Below are 26,381 nucleotides of genomic sequence, written 5' to 3'. Positions count from 1 at the left end.
ATTTGGAGAAGGAACTTCTGCTCCAACCACCTTATTCTACCACTGTTCCCCACATTCTGCTGACGAGGCCTCTTCTATGTGCCTCATATAGGCCATTTTCTTATTTGAATTATTCCTTCTTAGACATTTATGAACCTCTCCTCCTTCAGAATCTGTCTCAAAATTAAATTTCTCTCTGAAATGTAATCACTTTTCTGATTACTTCTTTGTTTCTTGACAACATTTATGGACTGTGTTAAATTTGCATACATGTTTCTGCTTAAGTCTTCTTAAACATTTTCATACATATTTTAGGCATTTTATTATTTTTTCTTTTTTAAGTTTATTTATTTTGAGGGCGAGAGTGAGCGTGCACACTAGTGGGAGAGAGGCAGAGAAAGAAGGAGAGAATCTCTCTGTCAGCACAGAGCCCCATGTGGGGCCTGAACTCATGAATTGCAAGATCATGACCTGAGCTGAAGTGGGATGCTTAACCAACTGAGCCACCCAGGCACCCCTGAGCCTTTTCAAACAATATTATCCTTAGCCTATTATGAGTGTTCAATAGGTGCTAACTGATGGACAGAAAGTAGAAATACATTTTCATCTGTTTACCTATAAAACCTTAGATTGTTTTTTCTAGAACACAAAATACATGTACCATCAGGACAGCATCCCTATTTCTGACTTCTCCATGAAGTTGTTTAAAAAAATTTTTAAACATTTTATATACACAGAGAAGTAAAGAATATAACAAACCAGAACTTTAAAAGGCACATATCCTGGAGTACCTGGCTGGCTCAGTCAGTGGAGTGTGCAACTCTTGATCTTGAGATCATGAGTTCGAGCCCCACATCGGGAATAGAGATTACTTAAAAAAAAAAAAAGGCAAACATCCTGTCATATATGTCTCAGACATTTATTTATACCAGAAAGAAAATATTACAGATATAATTACTATCCCTTTACAACCCTTTTTTGGCATCCATCCATTTTCCCCCATGTAAGTACAAATAACAAGTATTTATCTTTTTACTTTTTTTCTTCTTTAAAAAAAAATGGTTATACTGTACACTTCTATAGCTGACTTTTCTCAAATACATCATTTGAACATCTTTCTATGTCCGTAATATGGCTCTATCTCTTTTTCACTGGCTACATAGCAGTGGTAGTGATAGCTAACATTTCCTGAGTGATTACAATGTGCCAAGAGTCTGTCACATCTTTAGTTTACAAGAACCACATGTGGAAGAAGCTCCATTTTGGAAATGAGGAATCTGAGGCTTAGAGAGGTGTGACAGGTAAAATAATGGCCCCCCCAAGATGTCTATATCTAAATCCCCGGAAACCGTAATGTATTACCTTACATGGCAAAATGGACTTTGTAGATGGGATTAAGGTTGAGACCTTGAGATGGGGAGATTGGTCTGGACTGTCTGGGTGGGCCCAGTTAAATCACTTGGGTCTCTAAAAGTGGAACCTTTCTTGGTTTGAGTTAGAGTGAGAGATGATGACAGAAGCAGGGTCAGATGACACCACAAGCGATTCCATGCTCTGTGGCTGTTTTTGAGATGTAGGGGTCTATGTGCAAGGACCAGCAAGAAGACTCTAGGAGCCAGGGGCAGGCCTCTGCCAACAGCAAGCAAGGAAGCCAAGACCTCAATCCTACAATCACACGCATGGGACTGAGCTCTGCCAATACCTGAATAAGCAAGGAAAGGGATTCCCTCCTAGACTCTATAAGAAGGCCCCAACACTGTCAACACACTGCTTTTAGCCCAGTGAGACCCATATAGGAATTCTAACCTGTCAGACTATAAGATAATAAGTTTGTGTTGCTTTACACCTCTAAGTCTGTGGCAACTTATTATAGCAGCAATAGAAAATAAATATAAATGGCCACAACCAGTAAGTTGTAGTAAAATGGGAACTCAGGTAATCTGACTCCAGGGTGTCTGTATATATAGCTGAATCAGTATTTATTTATTTAATCAGCTCATGTTAGTGGACATTTAGATTGCTTTCAATTTACAGTATTTCAGACAATGGGATAGTAGATTTCTTCATATCTAAGTAAGCTCTACTCACAACGTGGGGCTTGAACTCACAACCCCAAGATCAAGAGCTGCATGCTATACTGACCGAGCCAGCCAGGCACCTCAAAAGATTTTTTTTTAAGTAAGCCCTTGGCCCAGTGTTGGGCTTGAACTCATGACCCTGAGATCAAGAGTCACGTGCTCTACTGACTGAGCCAGCCAGGCACCCCAATTTCCTCATGTCTGTATTTTCAAACACTTTAATTAGAATTCCTATAGGAAAATTTCCTACAAGTGAAATTATTGGGTCAAAAGATAATCATATTAAATATTTTTCTAAATACTGCCAAATTGCCTTACAGAATGTTCCCAGTGCAGTTCTTAGACAAGAACTGAAATCAGCAGGAAAAGAGTGAACAAAAAATAGGAATGGATCTGGCTTATTGTAACGATTTCAGCAAAGAACTGATGAAGGGACCACGTAACTGAAAATGCCTTTCTCCTTCATTTTAAGCAGAGAACCTATCTGTTCCAGAAGAGTCCCTCTGGCTCTTTCTTTTTCATGTGTATTATGGATAAATTCATTTTGTGCTTTTATTTCTGGGTCTTGCTTTGGCCTTTGAGGCAATAAAGATTGACGACAAAAATAAATAGCCTTTTTAGTAAGTATCTCTTGTTCTAATGATCTATTTTAAAATGCTCTATTACTTCAGTTGAGGCTAGAGTTTCCCTTGTGCACAAATAGATACTTGAAAACAGTAATCGCATTTCATCAATTTTAAATGATAGGCTTCCCAGCAGGGTCCTGGAATCCAACTTTTAGAAAAAATTACTGATTAAAGAAAATTAACATAGCAACCTGTTCAAGTGTGTGGGCTCTGTGATTAGCTGATATGTTATGGGAGTCACTGCAGCAGGGCCCCGTCAGGATTTAATGGTCAGTTCCTCATGTGATTCTATGTGAGAAAAAACCTCTTCACATTTTTCACATTAAAGGATCCTGGACTCTGAAAAATAAGTCTTTTTTGCTGGAGATAACTTTTACTTTCTTCGGCATCTTAATTCCATTCTTTTATCTGGAAAGTGGTCTCTGTCACTCTTGGCTGGTACCAATGCTTTTGTGGAGTTTATAGGTGGCATAACACCCTTTCTTCCTCCCCACCCTTCTTTTGTCTCAGAACTTTGTTTTCTCTTGCAGATTTTGGTTTTCTCCTTAGGCTGTGATTTTTTATCTTCAAAGTTGTGAAATAATTTGACTCAATTGTTATGTTTGTTTTTTTGCCCTTGTGCCCAGCTGCTAGATCCTGGGGCATTGTAATAAACATCCTCTTGGCTGTGAAATGGAAAGATGTCTAACTATTGATGTTCGTTTATTTACTCATTTATTTTTGATTCATTTTTGCCTAGGAAACCAGAAAGGAAAATCTGAATTCTGATAAATGTTAGGGTATTGTAATGAACAATAACACCTCTTATTTGTTGAACACTTACCATGTGCCTAACGCTACTCATTTTTTTGTAAATGTGTTAAAGTCCTCAGGGCCATTCTGTGAGGTAGGTGCTATTATTATCCGCATTCCATTGTTGAGGAAATTGAGGCTTTAAGCAGTTAGACAACCCGCTGAAGGCTATATAGTAGTGAATGATAAAGCTGAGACTCAAACACAGGTTTGTTTGACCAGTCTGGGTTCTTAACCACTATACCAGAATGTTCTTTGGCATTTCAAATTATTTGTAAGCAATGCTTCCAAGAATGTTTTAAAACCAAAAAACCATAGCAAAAGAGCTACTTACTTTGTGGTGAAGTAGAAAGAGTATTGGGATAGGAGTCAAAAGGTTGTGTCCTTACTAGCTGAGCAAGTCCACAGGCAGGTCCTCAAGTCTTTCTCTAGCTCCTCCTTTGGCCTTTGTTTTCCCATCTGTAAAAGCACCAATCTTCTAGCATCCTAAAAAAAAAAAAAAAAAATCAACTTCCTCTTTAATTTCCCCTTTTCTTTTTTTTTTTTAAATTTTTTTTTTCAATGTTTATTTATTTTTGGGACAGAGAGAGACAGAGCATGAACGGGGGAGGGGCAGAGAGAGAGGGACACACAGAATCGGAAACAGGCTCCAGGCTCTGAGCCATCAGCCCAGAGCCCGACGCGGGGCTCGAACTCCCGGACCGTGAGATCGTGACCTGGCTGAAGTCGGACGCTTAACCGACTGCGCCACCCAGGCGCCCCAAATTTCCCCTTTTCTAAGATAGATGAAACCTGCCGCTCCGTCATTTGTGACAGTTAAGGCTGGTATCGGATGAGTCATTCGGCACAGGGCTACTTGTCCTGAAAAAGAAGGAAAAAGCAATGATTAAATGCCCTCCCCTCCACCTCAGCAGAGAGCAAAGCTAAGCATAATGACTCAAATTCAAAGCCTAGAAAATCTTGGCGGAAACAGGGTGGATATGTTCTGTCTCCAATTTTCTCTGTATATCCATTGTTGACCATAGAAATGTGGGTGAATGTGTGGCTCATCGTGTAATCATCAGCTTAAACTTGCTCAAGCTGTTGTCGAGTAATAATGCTACCAAGTTGTCTCTGTCCAGTAAGAAATGAGACCTAGCCATAGAGAAGACTTCCTAACTTTCTCAAACATGTATCATCACATAGCTTTTTTCTACCCTATGTGTTATGGGCTGAATTGTGTTCTCTTCAAATTCATATTTTGATGTCTGAAGCCCAATTTGTTACTGCCTTTGGGAAACAGGGCCTTTAAAGAGGTAATTAAGGTAAAATGAGGTCCTATGGGCTCTACTGCAGTGTGACCAGTGTCCTTATAAGAAGAGATTGGGACACACAAATACAGATGAAGGCATGAATGACCATGTAAGGGCACAGGGAGAAAGTGGCCATCAGCAAGCCAAGGAGAGAGGACTCAGAAGAAAACAAACCTGTTAACACCTTACTCCTTGGACTACTAGCCTCCAGACTGTGAGACAATAACGTTCTGTTCCTAAAGCCACCCAATCTGTGGTATTTTGTTATGGCAGCACTAGCAAACTAACACAGGATATTTTTAATGTTTATTTATTTTTGAGACAGAGACAGAGCATGAACGGGGAGGGTCAGAGAGAGAGGGAGACACAGAATCAGAAACAGGCTCCAGGCTCCGAGCCATCAGCCCAGAGCCTGACGCGGGGCTCGAACTCACGGACCGCGAGATCGTGACCTGGCTGATGTCAGACGCTTAACGGACTGCGCCACCCAGGGGCCCCAAACACAGGATATTTTAAATCCAGGACTGTTTTTAAGGTTTCTCCTTTACTTCTCAGAATATCTTCACCTTTATGTTTTTCTTTCTTTCCTCCTTTGCTTGAGTTCAATTTGCTTACCCTAATAAGTCATACTTAGGTATCAAGCTTCATCCATGAACTGGGGTACAGACATTTCACAGATGTTAACAGTGTTTGAAGAATACTTAGTGTTAGATTACTCTTGACTGGTACTCTGAATATAGCTTACATTTCTACACCTATGTGAAATCCTTGACGCTGACTCACCTGTGTGTGTCACTTCTTAAGCAGATTATTTAATTTTACAACTAATATAATAAAACACTGAACTATGTACAATTGAGTTCTCATCCCTCACCCATAGCCCAGGAGTGTTTCCATTTTTTCTTACTTCCTATCTCGGTAAGATGGCAGCAGCAGTGCCATCCATCTAAACTCAGATTCTCAATCTAAGAATTTAGGGAGTCCTTGTTCTTTCTTTTCCTTACCTCACACGTGCAACTCCTTATCCGCTTCTATTCATCCATCCTTTAAAATATCTAATGGGAAAGTATTTGTCATATTAAATTATAATATTAAATTTTAATGAAAAATATCAGTATGGACTCATGAATTAAAAATATACATGCATACAGCACCACTATCTGTCCATCCTGGTTTTGTCTACTAGAAGAATATAGAAGCAATGATACCCCTTGAACAATAAATACATCTAGACCCACATTTTGGTTTCCATCGTTAACCTACTAAAAAGAACAATGATCTTTGGAGAAATCGCTGATTCTAGTTGTTGAGCAGGGAAACTACACGGTGAACTTAGGATATCCTGTTATCCTAGGAACTAAGGAAATGCTCAGTGATTTATGGGGGCATGTTAAAGGGACACAAGAGCTAGTTTTAAAGGGCTTCCACTAGACACATTTGGACAATTTGAAGATGACTGTAGTTAACTGCAAAACATTGAAAATATAAAAATCCATGAGTGTATAGTGATACCCAAAAAGTAATGGAAAGAAGAAGAAAAACATTTACATCATTAGAAGTAACAAATCCTTGCTCTGAAATTGATAGTAAAAGGGAAAGAACTAAACATTTACTTTGTCTTTTTGGGAGAAATATGTATATCATCATCCTAGTTGATGATGGAATCTTACCTTTAGAAAAGAATGCTGTAGAAGAAGTGATATTTGAAAGTCACTATTTTGCAACCCCCAATGAAATAATATTTCAGAACAGGATATTCACACAATGACAAAGTATCATCACACAGGTGACTTACCAATTGCAAAGGAGCAATCTGGTGGGTCACTAATTTGGCTATACCAATAATATGGGATAGCCTTGAATTGTATTCCTTTTGATGTGATCATTCACAGAATGATTCCATCTGTGATGCAGATGAAATTCACAAAATCATTTATGAACTATTCTTGCCAAAAGTGTTAAACTCAATCTAAGCCTTTAGACCTAATTTCAAATATATAGGAATTACAGGAAATCAAAGAACAATGAAATTACAGGAGACCTACAGAGGAATCTGTAAAGTGAGATATTCTATAAGACAACTTTTTTGGATTCTTCCAAAAGTCATTATCATCAGGGAGAGAGAGTAAGAAGACCTAACAACCAAATACAATATATGAACCTTGATTGACTCTTGCCTTGATAAAAACAGCTAAACATTTTGGGGACAATTGGAGAAAATTTCCATATGAGTTATATATTAAATGACATGATATGTGATATTAAAAAACTAATATTAGTTTTCTTAGATGTGATAATGATATTGTGGTGATATACAAGAAAACTCTTATTTTTAGGTGATGCATATTTGAGTTATTTGGGTGTGAAGTATCATGCTATCTATGACTTTCTTTCAAAATACATACACACACACATACACACACCTACACACACGTGCACACACACACATATATATACATATATACACGTATATGTGCATACTGTTATCATTTTGCCATATTTGCTTTATTTTTACACACACACGTATACGTGTATACACGTATATGTGTGTATATGTGTGTGTGTGTGTGTGTGTGTGTGTGTGTGTGTGTAAAAATAAAGCAAATATGGCAAAATGATAACAGTTGTTAAGTTGATGTTGAATCTGGGTAGCGGTTGGTATTCATTGTACTATTCTTTCAATTTTTCTGGATGTTTAAACATTTTTATAAACAGTTTGGGAACATGTTTAAACCTCAGCTCCTTTTATGCCTCTGCCCCTTGCCTCAGTCTTCCTCACCACTCTTCCTACTGCAAGTCTTCATCATGTCTTTCCTGAACTATTGTGGTGGCCTCCTGAGTAGTGCCATAATTCGGTCTAAATGCCTCCAAGTTATCTGCCAAAGAGAGTCTCCTAAAAATCAGCTCTCACTAATTTCCTACCCTGTTTCACTCTCCCCCATCACCCACATGGTAAAGTCTGAAAACACTTGGCAAGCAAGATTCCAGACTTCTCATACCACATTCTCGTTCAAGGCATTTTCCTGCCACCTCGTATCCTGTGCTCTGTCAGGGGTCACAACCACAAATGCCCATAGGGAGGGCTGGGAATAACACAATAGAGGGTGTGGGGTTTGGGGTGGGCTAGGGAGAAGAATCTCCCTCTAAAGGAGGTAGCTATTATTCAAGATCAGTTGAATGTGGGCCCAGTGTTGCTAAATCTTTACGTTTCCAGTAAGTCAAAAATAAAGGTTTGTGTACAAATTCTCCCCATTTTAAACATGGACAAGTAGTTTTTTAAAAAACATTCTGCAGACTTAAAAAAAAAAAATTGTGGGCTGCCGGGCATGACTCCTGCATGACTGAATGCTCACTTTTTGGCATCGACCTCTGTGTTATTCTTCGTTCTCCTTTGTCTAGAATACTTTCTCCATCCTTTGTCATCGAAATCCTGTGTATCTTCCAAAACCCAGCAAGCAAGGCCATTCACCTTCCCTCACTCCCCCAGGCAGAGCCACTGCTCCTTCTATAGAGTGACCTTTTGTACAAACCGCCATTCTAGGACTTGTAATGGAATTACATATTTGATTGTCTGTCTTCTTCCACTGGGTTCTGAACCCTCATGATTAACAGCCACGTTTTACTTATTGTCTCCCTAGTGTTGCTCCTGGAGTCCTATATATTTCAGCATCTGATGAGCATCTGTTGGTTGAGTTGCCTCTTAAAAGTAATGCTGTAGAAGAATTTAGGACATAGCTTCTACGGCATCCAGTTGGAAATGTACTTAAGGATGTCTATGAATCAATAAAAGAAAAATTATTGTTATATCCCAAGTAAGGCTGTCTTCTGAGATCATTTGTCTATTGCAGGAAATCAGGTAAACACATTTAGTTTTTTTTTTAAAAAAATTCTGAAAACAGGATTCTTTCTGACTTTTTAACCCAAGAGAATGATAATAGGGTTTTGTTTTAAGGATTGCCTTTCAAAGGCAATCTTGGCTAAGATCAGGCCAATGAGTCTAGGCAGCTTTGGTAACCTATAAATGCTCCAAACCTGCTCGAATTCTTGTAAGAACTGAGTGGTGAGGTGTGTGCTGAATCAAGTCACCGCCTCGTCTTGGGACATCAATTTTTATCAGTGCCCTACATACCCAATTCTCTCCTTCTTGTCTCTTTCATGGCTTTCTTTCCTGCAATGCTTGCTTACTTTTATTCAGCATTCCTTTCAAAATCCAGCTGAAAACTTACTTCTTCCAAGGAGTCTCTGATAAGTGCCCCCAGCCTTAATTGTTCCATTATGTTATATTCTCCATTTATTCTTTATGTTGGGTATGTCATATTCCACTGTAGACTATATAATTAGAAAAATTATGTTAAGAATAATATAGTAAGAGTCATTTGAAGACCATTGTTAAAATAATAGCTTCCTAGACTCTTCCCTGGAGATTCTGATTTGGGGGACCAGGCATGGAGATAAGTACAGGTAATTTGTATTTTTAACAATGGCCACAGCTAATTCTTAACATCAGGCAACTTTGGGAAGCATTAGCCTCATCTTTATAAGGTTGGATTTGGAGTCAGACTGTTCAGGATTTCAGGCTGGGCTTTTAGCCTTGTAGCTCTGTGCAACATTAGACAAGTTACCGTGTCCAACAGCCATGTATTTTTAATCCACAAAATGGGAATGATAATCATTATTATAGTCCTGTTCTGGAAGAATCAAATGATTCATGTAGAACATTAGCACAGTGCCTGGAACATTCTAAGAGCTCAGTAAATATTGACAATTATGGTTATATTTGCTTTTAATTTGCCTGGTTATGTAAATAGGAGTCAAGGTTTGGATGATGGTTTCTTTGGTTCTTCTGTAACACTGTGGTGATTTAGGGTAGGGTGACCCAAAAGATTTTATACTACCCAAAGACTGTTGTCAAGAGCCTGCCAATTTTTATTGCCCCAGCAAGGTATCACCCTTTGTTCTCTAATTTTACCTGTCATCTCCATTAAATTATAGAAAGGTCTTTGAGGCCATTGACCTTGTCATCTACTTTTATCACATAGTAGATCCAGATCCTGCACGATGGGCTATCAACAGAGAGAATTATCTAATAGAACACACACTTATTTCCTGGAATTATAGAACCATCATTTCTTATGTTACAACAGCTCCTAGTATGTCTTGGGGTCTTCTACTCCTGCTCCTTTATGATTAGTCCCTACACAGCAGCCAAAGTGATCACTTAATAGTGTGATCACAGAATGTCATTCCCTTTTGAAATTTCCCAGTACTTCCCACTGTATTTAGAATAAAATCCAAACTCCTTACTGTAGCTTTGAAAACACTACCCGACCTGGGCTGGGTTTTCTGTCTGACCTCATTTCCTGTCATTCATTACCTGGGTTATTACGTCCCTATAAATTTGCTGTCCCCCTGCCTGGACTGTCTTTTTCCCTAGATCTCCATGTCATTCAGCTGAGATGTCACTTTCTCAGAGACCTTCCTGTACCTCCCTATCCAATATTTTTCCTCTCATTAGTTTCTGTCCCATTATCCTGCTTTATTTTCTTCAGATTACTCACTACTATCTGATATTGTACTTACTAGTAACTGTTATTATTTGTTTATTGTAGCCTCTGTGAGATCAGGCATCTTGTCTATCTTATATTTTTAGCACTGGGGACAGAACCTGGTACATTTCATGTTCTCAGTATATATTTGGCAAATCAATTAGTGAGACCTAAAGAACATCTATAGAGTTCAGTAGACTTCAACTTTTTAAAGCAGAGGACTCGTACCAAAGCATAATATTTGGTTTTAAATTATTAAACTGTGTGTTTATTTAGTTCTTTCCTGACAAGCAATAGGATTCTATACACACAGCAAGTTCTAGCAAATACTTAGCAGTTTAATGAATCTTTGTTCAACAAGAGCTACCACCAGGGGGAAATCAATCCTCTGACCAGTAGCTGTAGATGGTGAGAAAATCTGGCTGGAGGAGAAACAGGCCCAACCTCAGGGGACAAGGGCAGGCAGGAGGCCCTGGGTGTTCTGGCAGCCCAGCATCTCCAGGGCTTCCCCTCAGCTCTGCAGAGAGAAGCAGTAGGAAGCAGGAGAGGTAGGGCCATCATTTGGAGCATCCAGAGGAGAAGCAACAAGATAGGGCTCTTTAATGCCGGCCTGGACTGCGGAGAAAAGCTGGAGCAGCCCTGGGCCAGTGGCAACAGCACTGAAGAAAATATGGCAGCAGTGGTGGTACCATAAGGACAATATCTCAGAGAGGTACTGACCTGTGAGGCTGCCTCCCACCAGGATTAAGCCATAAAGGATTGGGAAGGAGGCAATGAATGCAAGTGGCAGTGAGGAGGGCACTTGACCCCTCACCCTTTCCCAGGTGACAGGAAAGGGTTCGGGTACTTGGCATTCCAATAGTTAAGTATGTGTGATCTCTGACAGAACTATTGGTTTTGTTTTTATTTGGGTTTTATTTATCTTTCAGTATCATCTTCAGGGATTAAACATATGCAGAGATGACAGAAATGTTAGGGTTAACAAGCAAGGACTTTAAAATAGTTTTTATAAATATGTTTAAGGATTTAAAAGAAAATAAAGACTCAACTGAATAGAGGAAAAGTCTCACTAGAGAAATGGAAACTATAAAAGAAAACTAACTAGAAATTCTAGAACTGAAAGTTATCTGAAATGAAAAAATATCACTAGATGAGCTTAACAGTAAATTCCATTCTAGACACAGAAAAAAATTGTGAACTTAAAGACAGCAATATAAACTATTCAAACTGAAGCACATATAGAGAAAAAAGACTAGAAATAAATGAGCAGAGTCTCATTGACTTGTAGGGTAATATGAGGTGGCCTAACATCTGTGAAACTGGAGTCTCAGAAAGAGAGGAGAGGGTAACTGGGATAAAAGATAGATAGATAGATAGATAGATAGATAGATAGATAGATAGATATAGATACATATATCTATATAGATATATATATATCAAGAAAAAGCTGGAAAAAATCCAAATTTGATGAAAAATATTAGCCCGTGAGTTTTATAAGCTCAGTGAGCTATAAGGAGGATAGAAATAAAGAAAACCCCTTCTAGGTACATCATAGTCAAATATCTAAAACCAAGGACCAAAGAGAAACATCTTAATAGCAGCCGGCGGCGGGGGGGGGAACTCCTTCTGCACAAGAAGGGGAACAGTATCTGACTTTTCCACAAGCCAGAAGACAATGCAATAACATCTTTAAAGTGCTGAAAGGAATAAAACCTGTTAACCTGGAATTAGAAACCTAGTGAAAAGATCCTTGAAAAATGAAGGGAATAATAACAGTGAGAGCAAGAGCAAGAAAGAAAAAAAAAAGGAAGTAAAGGGAAAGAAAGAGGGAGGAAGAAAGAATGAATGAAAAAGAAAAACATTGCCAAATAAAAGCTGAGGGAATTTGTCAACAGTAGACATGTACTTTAAGAAATGTTAATGTCTTCAGGGTGAAGGAAGTGATACCAGATGGAAACTCAGATCAACGTGGAAAATGAAGAGTGTTGGAAATAGTAAATATGTGGATCAATAGAAATTTCTTTTTTCCTTGCCTATTATTGAATGAGTGTCACTCTTAATTATACAGCTAAGTTCTTAGTGGACATTGCAGTTGTCTGGGAATCAGGAAATCTAGGGCCTGGTTCATTTCTATGACCTTAAGTAAGTTGCTTAATCTCTTACCTTGCTTGGATCATGAATCAAGTAGAATTCTAATACTTGATATTTTTCTCTTTTTGGTAAGCATGCAATAAATAATTCCTTTTATCGCTGCGAAACACCTCCAAAGGGCTATCTACCCATTGCTTCTCAAATTTAGTGTGCATATGAATTACCTGGGAATCTTATTAAATTCAACTACAATTGATAAACTCATTGTGGTATTGGTAAAAGGACAAATAGGTCAATGCTATAGAATAGAAATATATTCTTTTTTCCCCTTTTACTTCTAACCTGTTATTCTTTATACTTATACCTTATATTTAAAGCTTTTCTTTTACAAACTGTACATCTGTATATAAACAGAGATGTTTATATACACCTGTCTTATAAACTCATTTTTTGTCTTTTTATTCACTTTTATAATCTCTGCCTTTTTTTTAAATTTTTTAAACGTTTTTTTAATTTATTTTTGAGACAGAGAGAGAGCATGAACAGGGAAAGGGCAGAGAGAGAGGGAGACACAGAATGGAAAGCAGGCTCCAGGCTCTGAGCCATCAGCCCAGAGCCCGACGCGGGGATCGAACTCTCGGACCGCGAGATCGTGACCTGAACCGAAGTTGGACGCCCAACCGACTGAGCCACCCAGGCGCCCCTATAATCCCTGCCTTTTAATTGGAGTGGTTAGTCTAATTATATTTAATATCATTGTGGATGTTGAACTTGTATCTGCCATCTTGCTATTTGCCCCCTTCCATCTGTTTGTTTTGTCCCATCTGTTTTTACATTCCTTTGTTTCCTCCTTCCTCCTTTTGGATTTGCTGAGAATTTTTAAGTATTCTACTTTATCTCCTCTATTGGCCTAAAAGCTGTACGTCTTTGTTTTATTTTTTGGTGGCTGATCCTTAACAGAGTCTACTATGATTTCACATTATATCACTACACATGTAATATAACAAACTCATGAAAGAATACTTCTTGTTCCCCAGCTTGTCCTTTGCACTATTGTTACATGTCATACTCCTTCATATGTGAAAGCCCCACAGTTGTTACTGTTTTCGATTTACATAGTCAATCATCTTTTAAAGAAATTAAATAATGTCAATATTAGAGCAGTCCTGGGAAACCTTCTAAGTTTACCCTCTGCTTGCTGCATTTTCCAAATGTGGTGTGTAAAGTCCTCTACAGCCCCTACCCGCTGGGTTCAGGTGAAGTGACCCTTCAGTGAAGTCACCTCTGCTGACTTCTGAGGGTCTGTTCCTCAGAATCTCTTCAATATTCACAGTAGGAAAAGAGGACAGCAGGGTGCTTAAGAGGAGGGTGAATACTGACCAGGAGATGGAGAGGATAAAACCCCATTAAGTCTGTATCTTAAAATCTCATTAATCTTCACTTTTTATGAAGTATAATTTGAAGAGATATATTTCTTTTCAGAAAGCAAGTTGTGAGGCACTTGGGGGTTAGTTAGTTCACCGGGCGGGGGGGGGGGGGGGGGGATGCTGAAAATCATACTTGAATTGTCAGTAATTCCAGAAAGCAAAATTCAGGTACTAAAGAGTGAGTGGGTAATTGAAGTCCCTGGGCAAAGAAAGATCTTTGCTTCTTCCCAAGCTCATCTGGTATGGGAGTAAGAGGGTTTGAAGAAAATGTGTCATTGATGATTTAATAATATTTGACGTGAGAGATTACATTTCTCTAATTTCATTTTTTTTTACATAGAAAACCCAGACTGCCTTAAACCTGCTAGTGATATATGTGGGTTAAAATTGCATTGAACAACATTGCATACACTTTCTAATCACCTCAACGTTTTTGAGTACTGTGTATCTCCATTAAAATATATATTTACATTATGTTTTAGATTTATATCTCCTCTTGACACTCTCATGTTTTGTAAGAATAGAAATCTTGTCTAAGGCTTCTCTTTAATGGGAATAGAAACCTTGCTAACATCTGAATCACGCTGAGCATAAAAAAGAAAAGTGGGGCCATCTCCACACTCAGTCCCCTTTCCTGGCATAGAATGACAGAGTATTGATGTAAAAAGGACTGCTTTTTTTTTTTTAATATTCAAAGTGTTACTAAGTGCCGTGGTCCTTCATCTTTGGAAATATTGTGGCTTTCAGGGTCACTGGCTGTGTGTCATATTCCAGCAGAGAGCACAATGCATCAGCTGTGGATTTTCTTTGTATTCTCAGTGTTGTTCGTGGCTGTTTCTTTACATAATGGGCTGTATGACACCCTTCATTTTAAAAAAGCCCTTATGTTTATGATCACTGTGTCAAGTTTTTGGGTCTGTGGCTAGCCTTGCACAGTCACCGGCTTGAGCTCACAGGAAAGTGGGCATAGTTGTCAGTGCCATGATGCTGTTCTGTTAGGTTAAATAAAATGTAGAAACTGGTGGTATCCAAAAAACTTCTGGTAAAAGCATTATCTTGGCAGCAGGGAGCTCCTGGGTGGCTCAGTCAGTTGAGCATCCAGCTCTTGATTTCGGCTCAGGTCATGATCTCCTGGTTTGTGGGATCGAACCCTGCATTGGGCTGACAGCATGGAGCTGCCTTGGGATTCTCTCTCTCCTTCTTTCTCTGCCCCTCCCCCCTCTCAAAATACACAAACATTAAAACAAATTTTCTTATATGAATTAATGAAGAAGGAAATATATGCTGTGAATAATGACTGTTAAATAGCCTTGGTTTTTCTGTAAGGAATGTCCTCAATGTTAGCACCTGCAGTAGGATAGCATGTGTCATATTGGTTTTATAATATTAGTATTTGTACAGAACGATGGCAGGAAGACAAAGTGGGTTTTATTCCTTACCGGTTATTATTGGCTGATGATACTCCTGTGAAGGCTTATGGTATTAGGTGAAACCATGTGAAATCATTGTTTATGTAGGCAATTTTATATGGCTCTAGGAAATAAGAAGTATTTTAATTAGTTTTCTCCGTATCATTGTGAGTCTGCTGCAAATATTTTAAATGAATACATATATTTAAACTTGAAGGCAAGATTTCTTTGTTCTCACTCTTGCTGTGTTTTTACTCTTTGTCAGTGCCTTCTTGCTCTCCAGGAAATGGAGACTCTGTATACAGAAAATCTGACATTTGCCATTCTGTAGCCCTCTTGAAAGGTAAACAAGTAAAAATACGAATATTACTTACTCAGTTGTGGGTTAAAGCCATCTTCAGATCCTTCTAACAATAATTTAAACTTCTGGCAGTTCCTTTATGAATTCTTTTTTCTGTAGAAAAGACAATTTCGTCACAGGAATATATTACAAGTATTAAGATATCTTTCCCCTCCCCCCTGCACCCATATTTCTCCATTTTCAGTTTCACCTATACAAAACAGGAGCTCTGGTAGCCTCTGCTGAGACTTTTCGGTAGAAAATGCTTTGAAAAAGAAAAGAAAAGAGAGAAGCAGCTATTTTGAAGACTGACTTTCTAAAATTATATTTAGGTAAGCTAAATTTTTGATGTCATCCCTTATAGCTGAAAGTACACACATTTGATTTAATCATGTTAATCAAAATGTATTTGCATTCAAGTGCTCTTATATATCAGTGCTTCTGGATGGATTTAAATTATATTGACAGAAAACATCCATTTCCTCACATTTTCAAATACCAAGCAGGTTTCAGAACCTTGGTCTACAGCATGGTTGTTTTTGGGGAAAAAAATGTAATTCAGCCAAAGCTGATCTTGTTTTTCCTTTATTCTTTAAGCCAGAAGCAATTACTTTTCATTTCAGGATTAAGCGGCTGTAACATTGCCATTCGTCGCCGAGGCTCCTGGTTTCAGCACGTCTCCTTGGTTCCCAGCCAGTCCTGGGTGTTCAGGTAGCAGCTGTGGCTGGGAGTGCCTCTCCAGCCCGCATTCCTTGGCTATGAATTCTGCAGCCCTGTTTATCTGATGAAGACCTCCCCATAGCGAGTTGCTCATGACACTGTCACACAGACCTTAATGGATGATATGGAAAGATACTGAATTTTTTTCCTCCAGGAATGCCAGCCAGTCCTGAATGCCAACCAGTCCCTTCACTTTGGCTGATCACTGCAGAGGCCTGGTGCTGAGGTCTGATGAGACCTGTTCCACATAAACCAAATTCTAACAGGATGCCTGCAAGTCCTCTCTATGAGGCTGTCACGCAAGCCTGTTCAGAGAATTTTCGGCAATTACACTTGCTCAGACATTGATTCTCACTTCTCTGCACTAATTATTTACTTCAATTTTTACTTTCAATCTATAAATGTTAGCACTGTCAGCACTCATAGACCTGTCTTCTTTCTCTTGAAACCATGACTTTACTTGGGATAGCTTGGGATGCTTTAGAGCATGGCTTTCTCACTATGTCATGTGTCTTCATTTTGCTTTCCCAAACCAGACTGTAAACTCCCTGAGAGAGGAGACTCTGAAAAGTGGTAATATCTTATATAGACAGATACACAACAAATAACAAGAACAACATTTGGACAAAAAGACTGTTGTTGCTCTTAGTAGTGGAGAAAATTTGCCTTAACATGTTCAGAAGACTCTCGATCGGCTGCTACAACATATGTCTCTTCTCCTTTCCCCTGCCTGCCCTCTGCTGGAACTGCTAATGAGCAATAAGAGGGCCAAAGCAGGACGTGGTGTGGGAAACATGGGAAAATAGGGGCTTGTCTGACTGAAAAGCAAGTTGAATAACTGTGATTTGTCAATTCACAACCTAGATCTTTGAAGCTCCTCCTTACTTGCCTTTGGGCAGCTAGCAGTCTCATTACAAGACCCTTTATTGGTTCAGCTGTGCGTGGGAATGTGATTCTACCTAATGGCATGAGATGGACCAAATGACCTTGTATGTCTTCCACTCTTCTTTGCTTGTTTCACCTCTCTGTCTTGCAGTCATCCAATAGATGGCAGATAGCTGAGCCAGATAGTGCCCCATCCCAAACATAAATGCCCTCCTGTTTGCCAAACCCTCAAAACCTTCACCACCTTCACATATAACAGGCTTTTACGAGGATCTGGCAAGACTGCCGCTTCGGTAATGCAATGCCGAAGGTAAGCTTGAAACTCTAGACTGGTTTCCTGTTTCGAAGGGCAGCAGGATGTGACAGCTGCGGAGGCAGCCCATTTGCCCTTGGAGAGAAGCAGGAGTGTCTGATCACTAGATGACCTCTCCCTCCTGCTGGCTCAGGGATGGTGTGAGCAGTCCCACTCTCCCTCCTGCCCTTGGTCAGATGGTGAGATGTTATGAAAAAAGGGAGGAAAACATGTTTTTTTGCTTTTGTTTTATTATTAAAAGAGGCACTCTCTGAAGAGGCAGAATCCATTAGCTGAATCCATTTCAGTGTCTATGGTTAATTAATTTAGGCAGCTTTAATCCACTTTTATTATGTAGCCTTTAAGAGCAATTGTGGTAAATGTCCATCCCATAAATACTAGCACTACTTTATATGTATGATACCCTTTTTTGGAAGGGTGAATCTGAATTATTATCCAGATATTAACTTGCACACAACTCTGTCTAGACAATGCAAAAATGCTTCCTCAGGGGCGCCTGGGTGGCGCAGTCGGTTAAGCGTCTGACTTCAGCCAGGTCATGATCTCGCGGTCCATGAGTTCGACCCCCGCGTCAGGCTCTGTCTGGGCTGATGGCTCAGAGCCTGGAGCCTGTTTCCGATTCTGTGTCTCCCTCTCTCTCTGCCCCTCCCCCGTTCATGCTCTGTCTCTCTCTGTCCCAAAAATAAATAAACGTTGAAAAAAAAATGCTTCCTCATAGTTTGAACATTGTTCAATACATTTTGAAGTGGGGAAAACGGCTCAGATATGAGACTTCACATTTTAAGTCAGTGAATAAGTCAGTCTGTTTGCTTCCCGAAACATAACTCTGAAAATCAGTCTTATCATACTATGAACTGAATAATTGATTTCCGCATTTCATTCTGTAAATTAAACGCTAGACTTTGAGTTACTAGAAGAAATAGCACAGTTAGCCAATAAGGCTTTCTTATAAAATGACAGCATTTTAATTTAGTGTATGCATTAGCATTTATTCATGGCTAAGATTTCATCAATCAATTTTCCATTTAAAAAAGATGTCTTTGAAAACAACAGTAGAGAAATGCTGAGTTCCAAAAGCAATGTTGTGAAAGGCAGCAGCTCTAGCATTTTGGGCATGTGTTTAACTTAATTATAGTCAATACTTATGTAGCTCCAAGCATAAACCCACATTTTTAAAATTTATTTATTTTGAGGGGGGGGCGGTGGTGGAGAGAGAGAATCCCAAGGAGGCTCTGCTCTCTCAGCACAGAGCCCAACGCAGGGCTCCCTCTCATGAACCGTGAGATCATGTCCTGAGCTGAAATCAAGAGTCAGACACTCAACCAACTGAGCCACCCAGGTGCCCCTAAACCCACATATTTTTTTAAGTTTATTTATTTATTTTGAGAGAGAGAAGGAGAGTGCAAGCAGGGGAGGGACAGAGAGGGAGGGAGAGAGAGAATCTCAAGACACAGGGCTTGATCTATAAACCCCAAGGTCATGACCTGAGCCAAAACCAAGAGTCACAGGCTTAACCGACTGAGCCACCCAGGTGCCCCTAAACCCCCATTTTTTAAGCATCTGCCTTATGAACTGACTTTCTTGGAATGTCAGAGTTTATAAAAGAAAATAGTTAAAGTTTAATGAGAGGTGTGTTGTATTTGTTCAAAATTATAACAATGTCTGATATTTAAAATATTTATTTTGCTACTTTCTATGCTACTTTTGGTTTTTAAATTTGTTTACAGTAGTATGTCAGTAGTTGGCTTCAGATTAAATGAATATTAGTACTTTTTGATAATTTTATTATTTGCTTTTTGAAAATATTTTAAACTGAAAGTGACTTCAAAATAGAAGCTTTAAGAATTCCTACCAGCAGTCAAATACTAATTTTAAATCATTTATTCATTTCATTCATTCAACCAAATTGTATTTAACACATAACAGGACTGACTTACCCATATGCAAGATAGGCATAGCACCTGGAGCCCACAGGACTTTTAGGGGCCCATGCAAATGTTTTAACTTCCTTTAAAATCAGAAGGAAAAAAAAAAAAGAAATTTTAGGTCAAAGAAAATGTTTAAATATGTAGAACTAATCTATTCATCTTTTTTACCAATATGGTCATAAAATACAATTTTCAATATTTTTTATGGTGGAAGAAGTTCATGCAGGCTAACATTCCCAGGACCCACAGAAATACTACTGCAACGTGTGCCAAATTCTACCTATACTAGATTCTAGAGATAAAAAGATGAGTAAGACACAATTTCTACGCCCAAAGCGGTATAGTCTAATGAAGAAAATGGGCATATAGCAGACAGTTCATAAAATGGTTTCCTTGAATTTGTTTGAAATAGTTGTTACAGCTTGAGGAACACAGGCATTTTTCTACAAAATGTCATTTAACATGTAGCCCTGGTCTTAACCTTCTTTCAGTTAACTTCTACAAAAATAGGATTTGCATACTTCAACGATACATAGACACCATGACTATATGTTTGTTTCTTTTAAACACTAGTGATACCACCATCTGGATCTGTAAGCGAAAATATTCATATTTTACTAGCAACTTCATTAACAGGGCCACGAAGGAAATGCCAGGTCCTCCATATTGATGGTTCAGTGAGGAAATTAGAAATGTCTCCCTAGCATAGCAAAGCTAACTTAGCTTATATCTTTTAGAGTTTTATTGAGGCTTCAAAAATGGAGCTGAATCTTGGCTATACTTTCTGTCTTCATAAAATGTCTCATTTATATAAGATTCAGCTTTTATTTTTTCAATTACTACTTCTAATGCCATAATTGGAGTAGTCAGAATGTTCTAAGCCTAAATCTTCCTTGCTAATATTTGGGCCCACTTCCACATTTTTTTTGTTGCCAATTGGAGAACGAGTTTTGATCACTCTTTATTTTTAGGGCAATTTTACCTGCATTATCTTATTATACACATGCAAATGCTTTTTGAATAAGTAGGGCATCATAGGACATTGGAAAGAGCACAGACTCTGACAGACCTGGCTATGGATCAGAATTCTGTCACTCAAGCTATATGACCTTGGTCAATTCATTTCACCTCATTGAATCTCAGCTTTCCCGTCTGTAAAATGGGGATTGTTATGCATGTGTTACAAAGTTGCATTAGGAACTAGACTAATGTATGTTAAGCATTAGGCCAGTACTTGGAATAGAGTGGATGCTAGATAAGTAGCTGCTATTATTATTTTCCATGTTTTACAGATTAGGAAGCTGAAACACAGACATATTAAATGGCCTTGGCCAGCTTTGGGGGGATAAGGTTCACAGTTATTATCGGAAAATTGCAGCCTGACTTTTGATCAAGCCTCACTGAGAATGAGGTTGTAGGACACACAGAAAAGTTCAGAAGCAAAAAGTATAGAAAAATCAGTAACACCAAAGCAAGCAAATCATCAACATGTATTTATTGAGCACCTTGTAAGCATATGGTATTCTGTGCACAAGTTGGGGTACTTTGGATTGCAAATGGCCAAATCCCAACTTGCACACACAAAAAGGAAAACTTATTGGCTGGTGTAACCCAAACACAGGTTGTAGGGAACTGATCATAGAGATGTCTGAATTCAATGTCAGGAACACTTTTAGGGCTTACACTCTCTATTTCTGACAAGAGTTTCTATTTCTATTTCTGACAAGGTTATCTTTGCAGATAGCTGTCTGTATGCCATGGGGAACACGGCTTCCAATAACTTTGGTCTCTCATCTTTTCCTAGAAGCTCTTCTACCAGCAAAGAAAGAGGATTTCTTACCATTTGGCTCCAGCCTGGAAACAATCCCAAGAATGACTTGTATTGGATCAATGGAGGTTGCATACTCCCTCCCAAACCGCACACCAAGCCAGGAAGATGGGGTAATATGATTGGTCCAATCAGGAGTTCATGTCAACCCTTATCATTAAGGTGTTGGTTTTATTTTTTTCTCTTCATGGAAGGAAGTTTATTGGAGCAAGCAAAGATAGTAACCTTTATCTTATATGAGATGTAATAAAGAAATTAATATTTTAATGGTAGAGTTGGTTTAAAGAGCCAAAAGACTAGAATCTCAGGATGTCTAGCTAAGATACTACAGGGCCCAGGTAGACATGTCATGTGGATTTTTCAGCCAACAAGGGAAACTTACCATATTTTTTGCCTCCCAATGTATTAGCTCATAGAGTACAGACTTAAATTTATTTCTTAACATGCATGTCTTTTAATGGAGAAAGTTACAGACACTTGGGTAGTATCTTAGAAAAAGCAGAACTCTTAGGGGCACGTGGGTGGCTCAGTCATTTAAGTGACTGACTCCTAATTGATTCTGGCTCCTATTGATTTTGGCTTAGGTCATGATCTCACAGTTGTGAGACTGAGCCCTGATTTGGGCTCTGCAATGAGCATGGAGCCTGCTTGGGATATTTTCTCTCTCTCTCTCTCTCTCTCTCTCTCTCTCTCTCTCTCTCTCTTTCTCTCTCTCAATCTCTCTCTCTCTCTCCCCCTCTCCCTCCCTTCCTCCCTCCCCCTCTCTCAAATAAATAAATAAACTAGAAAGAAAAGAAAAGAAAAAGCACAACTCTCTAGAGGGTGGCTGGAGGCTGGACCACAGACTGACTTCCTGTCCTTTGAAAAAGTCCTGGGGGAAATGCATTATTCTAACAGCTTGCTTAATGCTTTTGCTTCCTGTGGAGAGGGGTTGGGGGTAGGAACTCAAAGCAGACTTATAAATTGAGTTCTATAGTGGAGGGACTTCTCCAAAACTCTCGGCTGGGTTTATTTAAGACACTGAACTGTTTGCTGTTGGCTCCAGTATTTCAGTGTCCACTCACTATTTCATTCATAGGAGAACATGGTATTATATTAGAGATATGGGGAGATCATGACTGGGGGAAGAGACTGTTTTGACTTTCTATGCCAAAATCAACATTCCCCGCTCATGTCACAGGAGCCCCAGAGCCTCCTGTCATCTGGGCTCTCCATTCAAGGTTACCTTGATTACTTTCAAGGCTTTAGTCATGAATCTTTCTTAACTATTTTTACCTCAAAATAGTGTCTTTAACAACTCACTGTTGCTTTTTTCTGTGTCAAAATTAGAAGTATCCCAACTGTTTTCCAGCACCAAATTCTTTCCTCTTTCACCTCTCTGGGAAACTAACTCCATCCATTATGCCAACTTCTGTTTACATCTTCGATTACCCCTTTGCTGCACCTTTCCCCACACATCTACCTACAGGACTGTCCCCTTGAGATATCATCAAAAGAGATAATGAATGTGGATGTACTCTATGACTGTAAAGTGTAATATAAATATGGAATAACATAATTATCCTATCTTTCTTAACAGTCATCTCAAAAAATTATCAATGTAATGTATTTCTTGACTTTACTTTCTCTCTATCAACTCATTACTTAATGTCTTAAAATCTGATGTGTCGTAATGTGTTGAGGATGGGAGGGCGGGGGCAGTGTCCATATCTTTGAGTCTTCTTCCAGTATGTGGCACATTCAGTGTCTGTAACTCACTGCTTTGGTTCACCTCTCTGAGTACTCTTCTCTCTCCTTTAATGCCCATCTTTTTCCTTCTGCCTCTGAATGGGAGTTGTCTCTATCATTCTGTTCTTGCTCCTACTTACCCTGCCCCCTCTCTTTTGTTCTCATAAATACTTGTTAAAACAAATCTCATCTCTGTCTCTTCCCTTCAACCTGTTAAATGCCCACTGTAATTTTAACCTACATATCTCACTAGCCCCAAACATGAGGTATATAAAATAAACTCTTACCCCATGCTAAATATCTTCCACCCTATCTCAGCCAACAGTGTTACTTTTTAGTCACCTAGGCTTGAAACCTTGGTTCCTGTTTTGATTCCTTGCTCTCTTATCCCTGAATCCAATTTAAGCTATATTTTAAGAACATATTATTCTGTTCACCTGTCTTCACTCTGTCTCTGCCTTCTGCCTTCTCTTTCTTCAGGCAGTGATAGTTCAGGCTGCTGGGATAGCACACAGTCATAGTTTGCTTTTGGTAAGGTTGTCTAGCAGTATTTTGTGGCCATACTTTTTTTCTCTTCCTCATTCTGGATTCTTTCCCTTTTCTGAACTGAATAACCATTTGAACTTTATTCATAAAGATCACTAAATCTTTTTCTACACTAATACCTTTCTCAAAACCTAAATATATACTAACATGTTTAGAATGGCCTGTATAACATGTCTAGTTAAGTAACAGGTGTAAGCTGACCATTGTTTATAAGCATTGACATGAAAAAATACATTTCATAGCTATGTTTTATTAGTATAATTTGACATCTTCAAATGCAGTCAGTAACTTCATATTAGGATATCATTTCAACCATATTTAATTTAGAAAGCTAAAGTTTGGAAGATCTAATGATGGGCTAGTAAATGTATATTAAACATATTGCTTAAGTTTTTATACATTTCTAGCAATCATCAGCATATAATTCCAGTTTATGTGTAAACTCATCAGAAATATCACTTCAATCTCTAGGACTCGTATCCTCTTACTTTATTTCTGCATATCCTATTAATAAGGAATGATTAAGGACAGCTTTAGTTTTCTCAGTTTCAACCTTAAAGATGTATATGGTAACAATAGCATACTGTGTAACTGTTAAAAAAAAAAAAATCGAGAAGCTCCTTATGTGTTTATATGGAAAGACCTCTGTTATAAACTGGGTGTGTCTCCCCATCCCCCCAATTCCTGTGTTGTTGAAGGCTTAAACCTGAATGTTATGGTGTTTGGGGAGTAATTGGGGTTAGATGAGGTCATAAAGATGGGATCGCATCAGGGTGGGATCACTGCTTTTATAATAACAGACCTGGAAGACATACTGTTTCTCTCTCCCTAGTGAGGACACAGTGAGAAGGTGGCCATCTGCAAGCCAGGGAGACAGCTCTCACCAGAACCCAACCATACTGCCACCCTGACCTCAGATTTCCAGTCTCCAGAACTGTGAGAAAATAAACTTCTGTTGTTTAAGCCGCATAATCTATGGGGTTTTCTTATGGTCGCCCAAGCTTATTGATACAATCTCCAAGATTTATTTCTAGGTAGGGAAAAGGGGGTGCCAAAAGAGTGTACCGTTGGGATGAAAAAAAAAGAAAAGAGTGTATACTTGTACTGGTTTGTATATCCATTCTAAACGTCCTGGGAATAAATGAGAAACTAATAATGTTGTTTACTTTTTTGTGGGGCTATAGGAACTTGACAGAGGACGGGGTGGAAAGGAAACTTTGCTGTATATCCTTCTCTATCTTTTGATGTTTGAACTATGTGTATGTGCCACCACTTCAGAAAACTAAATAAATAAAATTCATTTAAAAATAATAATAAAACCACTTGGAAAAACAATATTATATTGAAATAAGGAAAATATGGATTATATTGAAAGAAAATTATTGATTAGCAGAATAATTACGGTGAGGTTGACGTTTGAAGATGAAGGAATATGAGCAGTTATATTAAATTGCTTTCTTGGGCCGTTATTTAACAATTGCTGTGATCATGTAGACAGTTCTGTCTACTGCCCTTTCCTGGGATCTGCATTGCTGACAACAACAGAGCTTGAAGTACCCCATGTAACATGCATTTGATTGGAAGATGTTGGCCATGGGTTCTCAAGTACTCTCTTGGTCGTCTGTCTGGGAGTAAAGCCTTCTTCAGCTTCCCTCAATTGGTGGTCCAGTATTCAAGGACAACTCCTGAGAGAAGGACCAACCCATTCATTTGAAAGAGGCCAGTGTCTCTTCTGTGGACAAAGATGTAACATCTCTCACAACTTACCTTGGCCAATTAAACATCCAGTTGTTCTAGAGACATTACATCATGCTACTCCTAAGTGTTGTCCTTAAATATAATGGAATTCTGGTCATTGCTTTTAACTTCGATCAAAGATTTCTTCTCCACTGGTCATCTGGCCTATCTCTTTATCCCCATTGACTGTTTTTTAAGTAAACTCTATGCCCAACATGAAGCTTGAACTCATGACCATGAGATTGAGTCACATGCTTTACTGCCTGAGCCAGCCAGGCACCTCCCCCCCACATTGACTCATTTTGAGCTGTTCTGCCATGACCCCAAAGTACCTTTATTTCTGTCCCCACACCTTCATAAATGTCATTTCCATTGCCTGAACTACCCTTCTATTTGTTTCTGTTAATGAAGTTCCCCTAAATGGAGTTGACTGTTTTTCTTGACATCACCCTAAATTTTTGAACAGCAATAATATTCTCTATGTGCTTTTTACTTCTTGTCAGATTCAAGAAGTTTGGGGGCCATAGCATATTCATTTTGCATCCCCAATGCTGGCATCCAGTGGGCATGTGATGGTTGAATGAATGAATAAATATACACTCTGGCCGAAATGTTAAAGACAAAAATGTCATAGTAGCCTATAATAAAATCCCAACCAATGCTTAGGGAAAATGTCTCACAGGAGGATTCTAACTCTCTGCACTGCGATTGTGTTATTCAGGTCCTGATTGACTTATAAGAGCTGAATTCTGTTAGGACCATTTTTCCATTAGCCTTTTGCAGGGGGTTGGGGGGCTTTCAATTTTGTGGATATTTTGTGCATGTTTTGAAAACTCTGCTGGGCATCCCCCTACTAAGGCATCTCTTTGAGGATTTCCTCTGTTTAAGAGCATTTTATTTCTAACATTTTAAAGTATAGATGGCAGCTCTCATTCCAGTGGATTTTCATCCTTATCTCCAGAAAACCATATTTTGTATGCTTTGTGGCAAAGTAAGTTATGCATCTATAGAAGTCACCCCGTGGAAGTGAGCCTTTGGATAGAAGGCTCAGCTCCACATTTGCTTGCCAGAGAGTAAGAGTGACAGCAAGGTGATCTCTGTCACTTTGTAGTAGGT

General features: G+C 38.8%; 1 protein-coding gene and 1 long non-coding RNA gene across 16 annotated transcripts in view; both read left to right on the top strand.

The window, feature by feature from the left end:
• LOC122480723 overlaps nt 1-12,076 on the top strand; it is a 38,873-nt gene extending 26,797 nt beyond the window's left edge. The window contains exon 2 of the long non-coding RNA XR_006296646.1: nt 8,406-12,076. This is a non-coding gene — a long non-coding RNA (uncharacterized LOC122480723). The remainder of the gene's footprint in view (nt 1-8,405) is intronic.
• The window catches only part of LOC122480722, an 86,200-nt gene extending 61,361 nt beyond the window's left edge, over nt 1-24,839 (top strand). For 2 of the 15 annotated variants that reach the window (XR_006296644.1, XR_006296634.1), the window contains 4 exons: nt 15,786-15,912; nt 16,204-16,291; nt 21,231-21,416; nt 24,361-24,839. Coding sequence is in view for 3 of the 15 variants with exons in the window: in XM_043575474.1 (XP_043431409.1) it covers nt 21,231-21,367; nt 23,463-23,627 (302 nt within the window). In the remaining 12 variants the exon portion in view is untranslated. The other 13 variants (XR_006296638.1, XR_006296637.1, XR_006296645.1 and 10 more) reach the window with 12 other exon arrangements.
• The last annotated feature ends 1,542 nt before the right edge of the window (nt 24,840-26,381 follow it).

The sequence above is a fragment of the Prionailurus bengalensis genome, chromosome C1, assembly GCF_016509475.1.
Source record: "Prionailurus bengalensis isolate Pbe53 chromosome C1, Fcat_Pben_1.1_paternal_pri, whole genome shotgun sequence".
Classification (NCBI taxonomy): Eukaryota; Metazoa; Chordata; class Mammalia; order Carnivora; family Felidae; genus Prionailurus; species Prionailurus bengalensis.
Note: the sequence above shows the minus strand (reverse complement) of the source record. Positions and strands in the feature narration are given on the sequence as shown.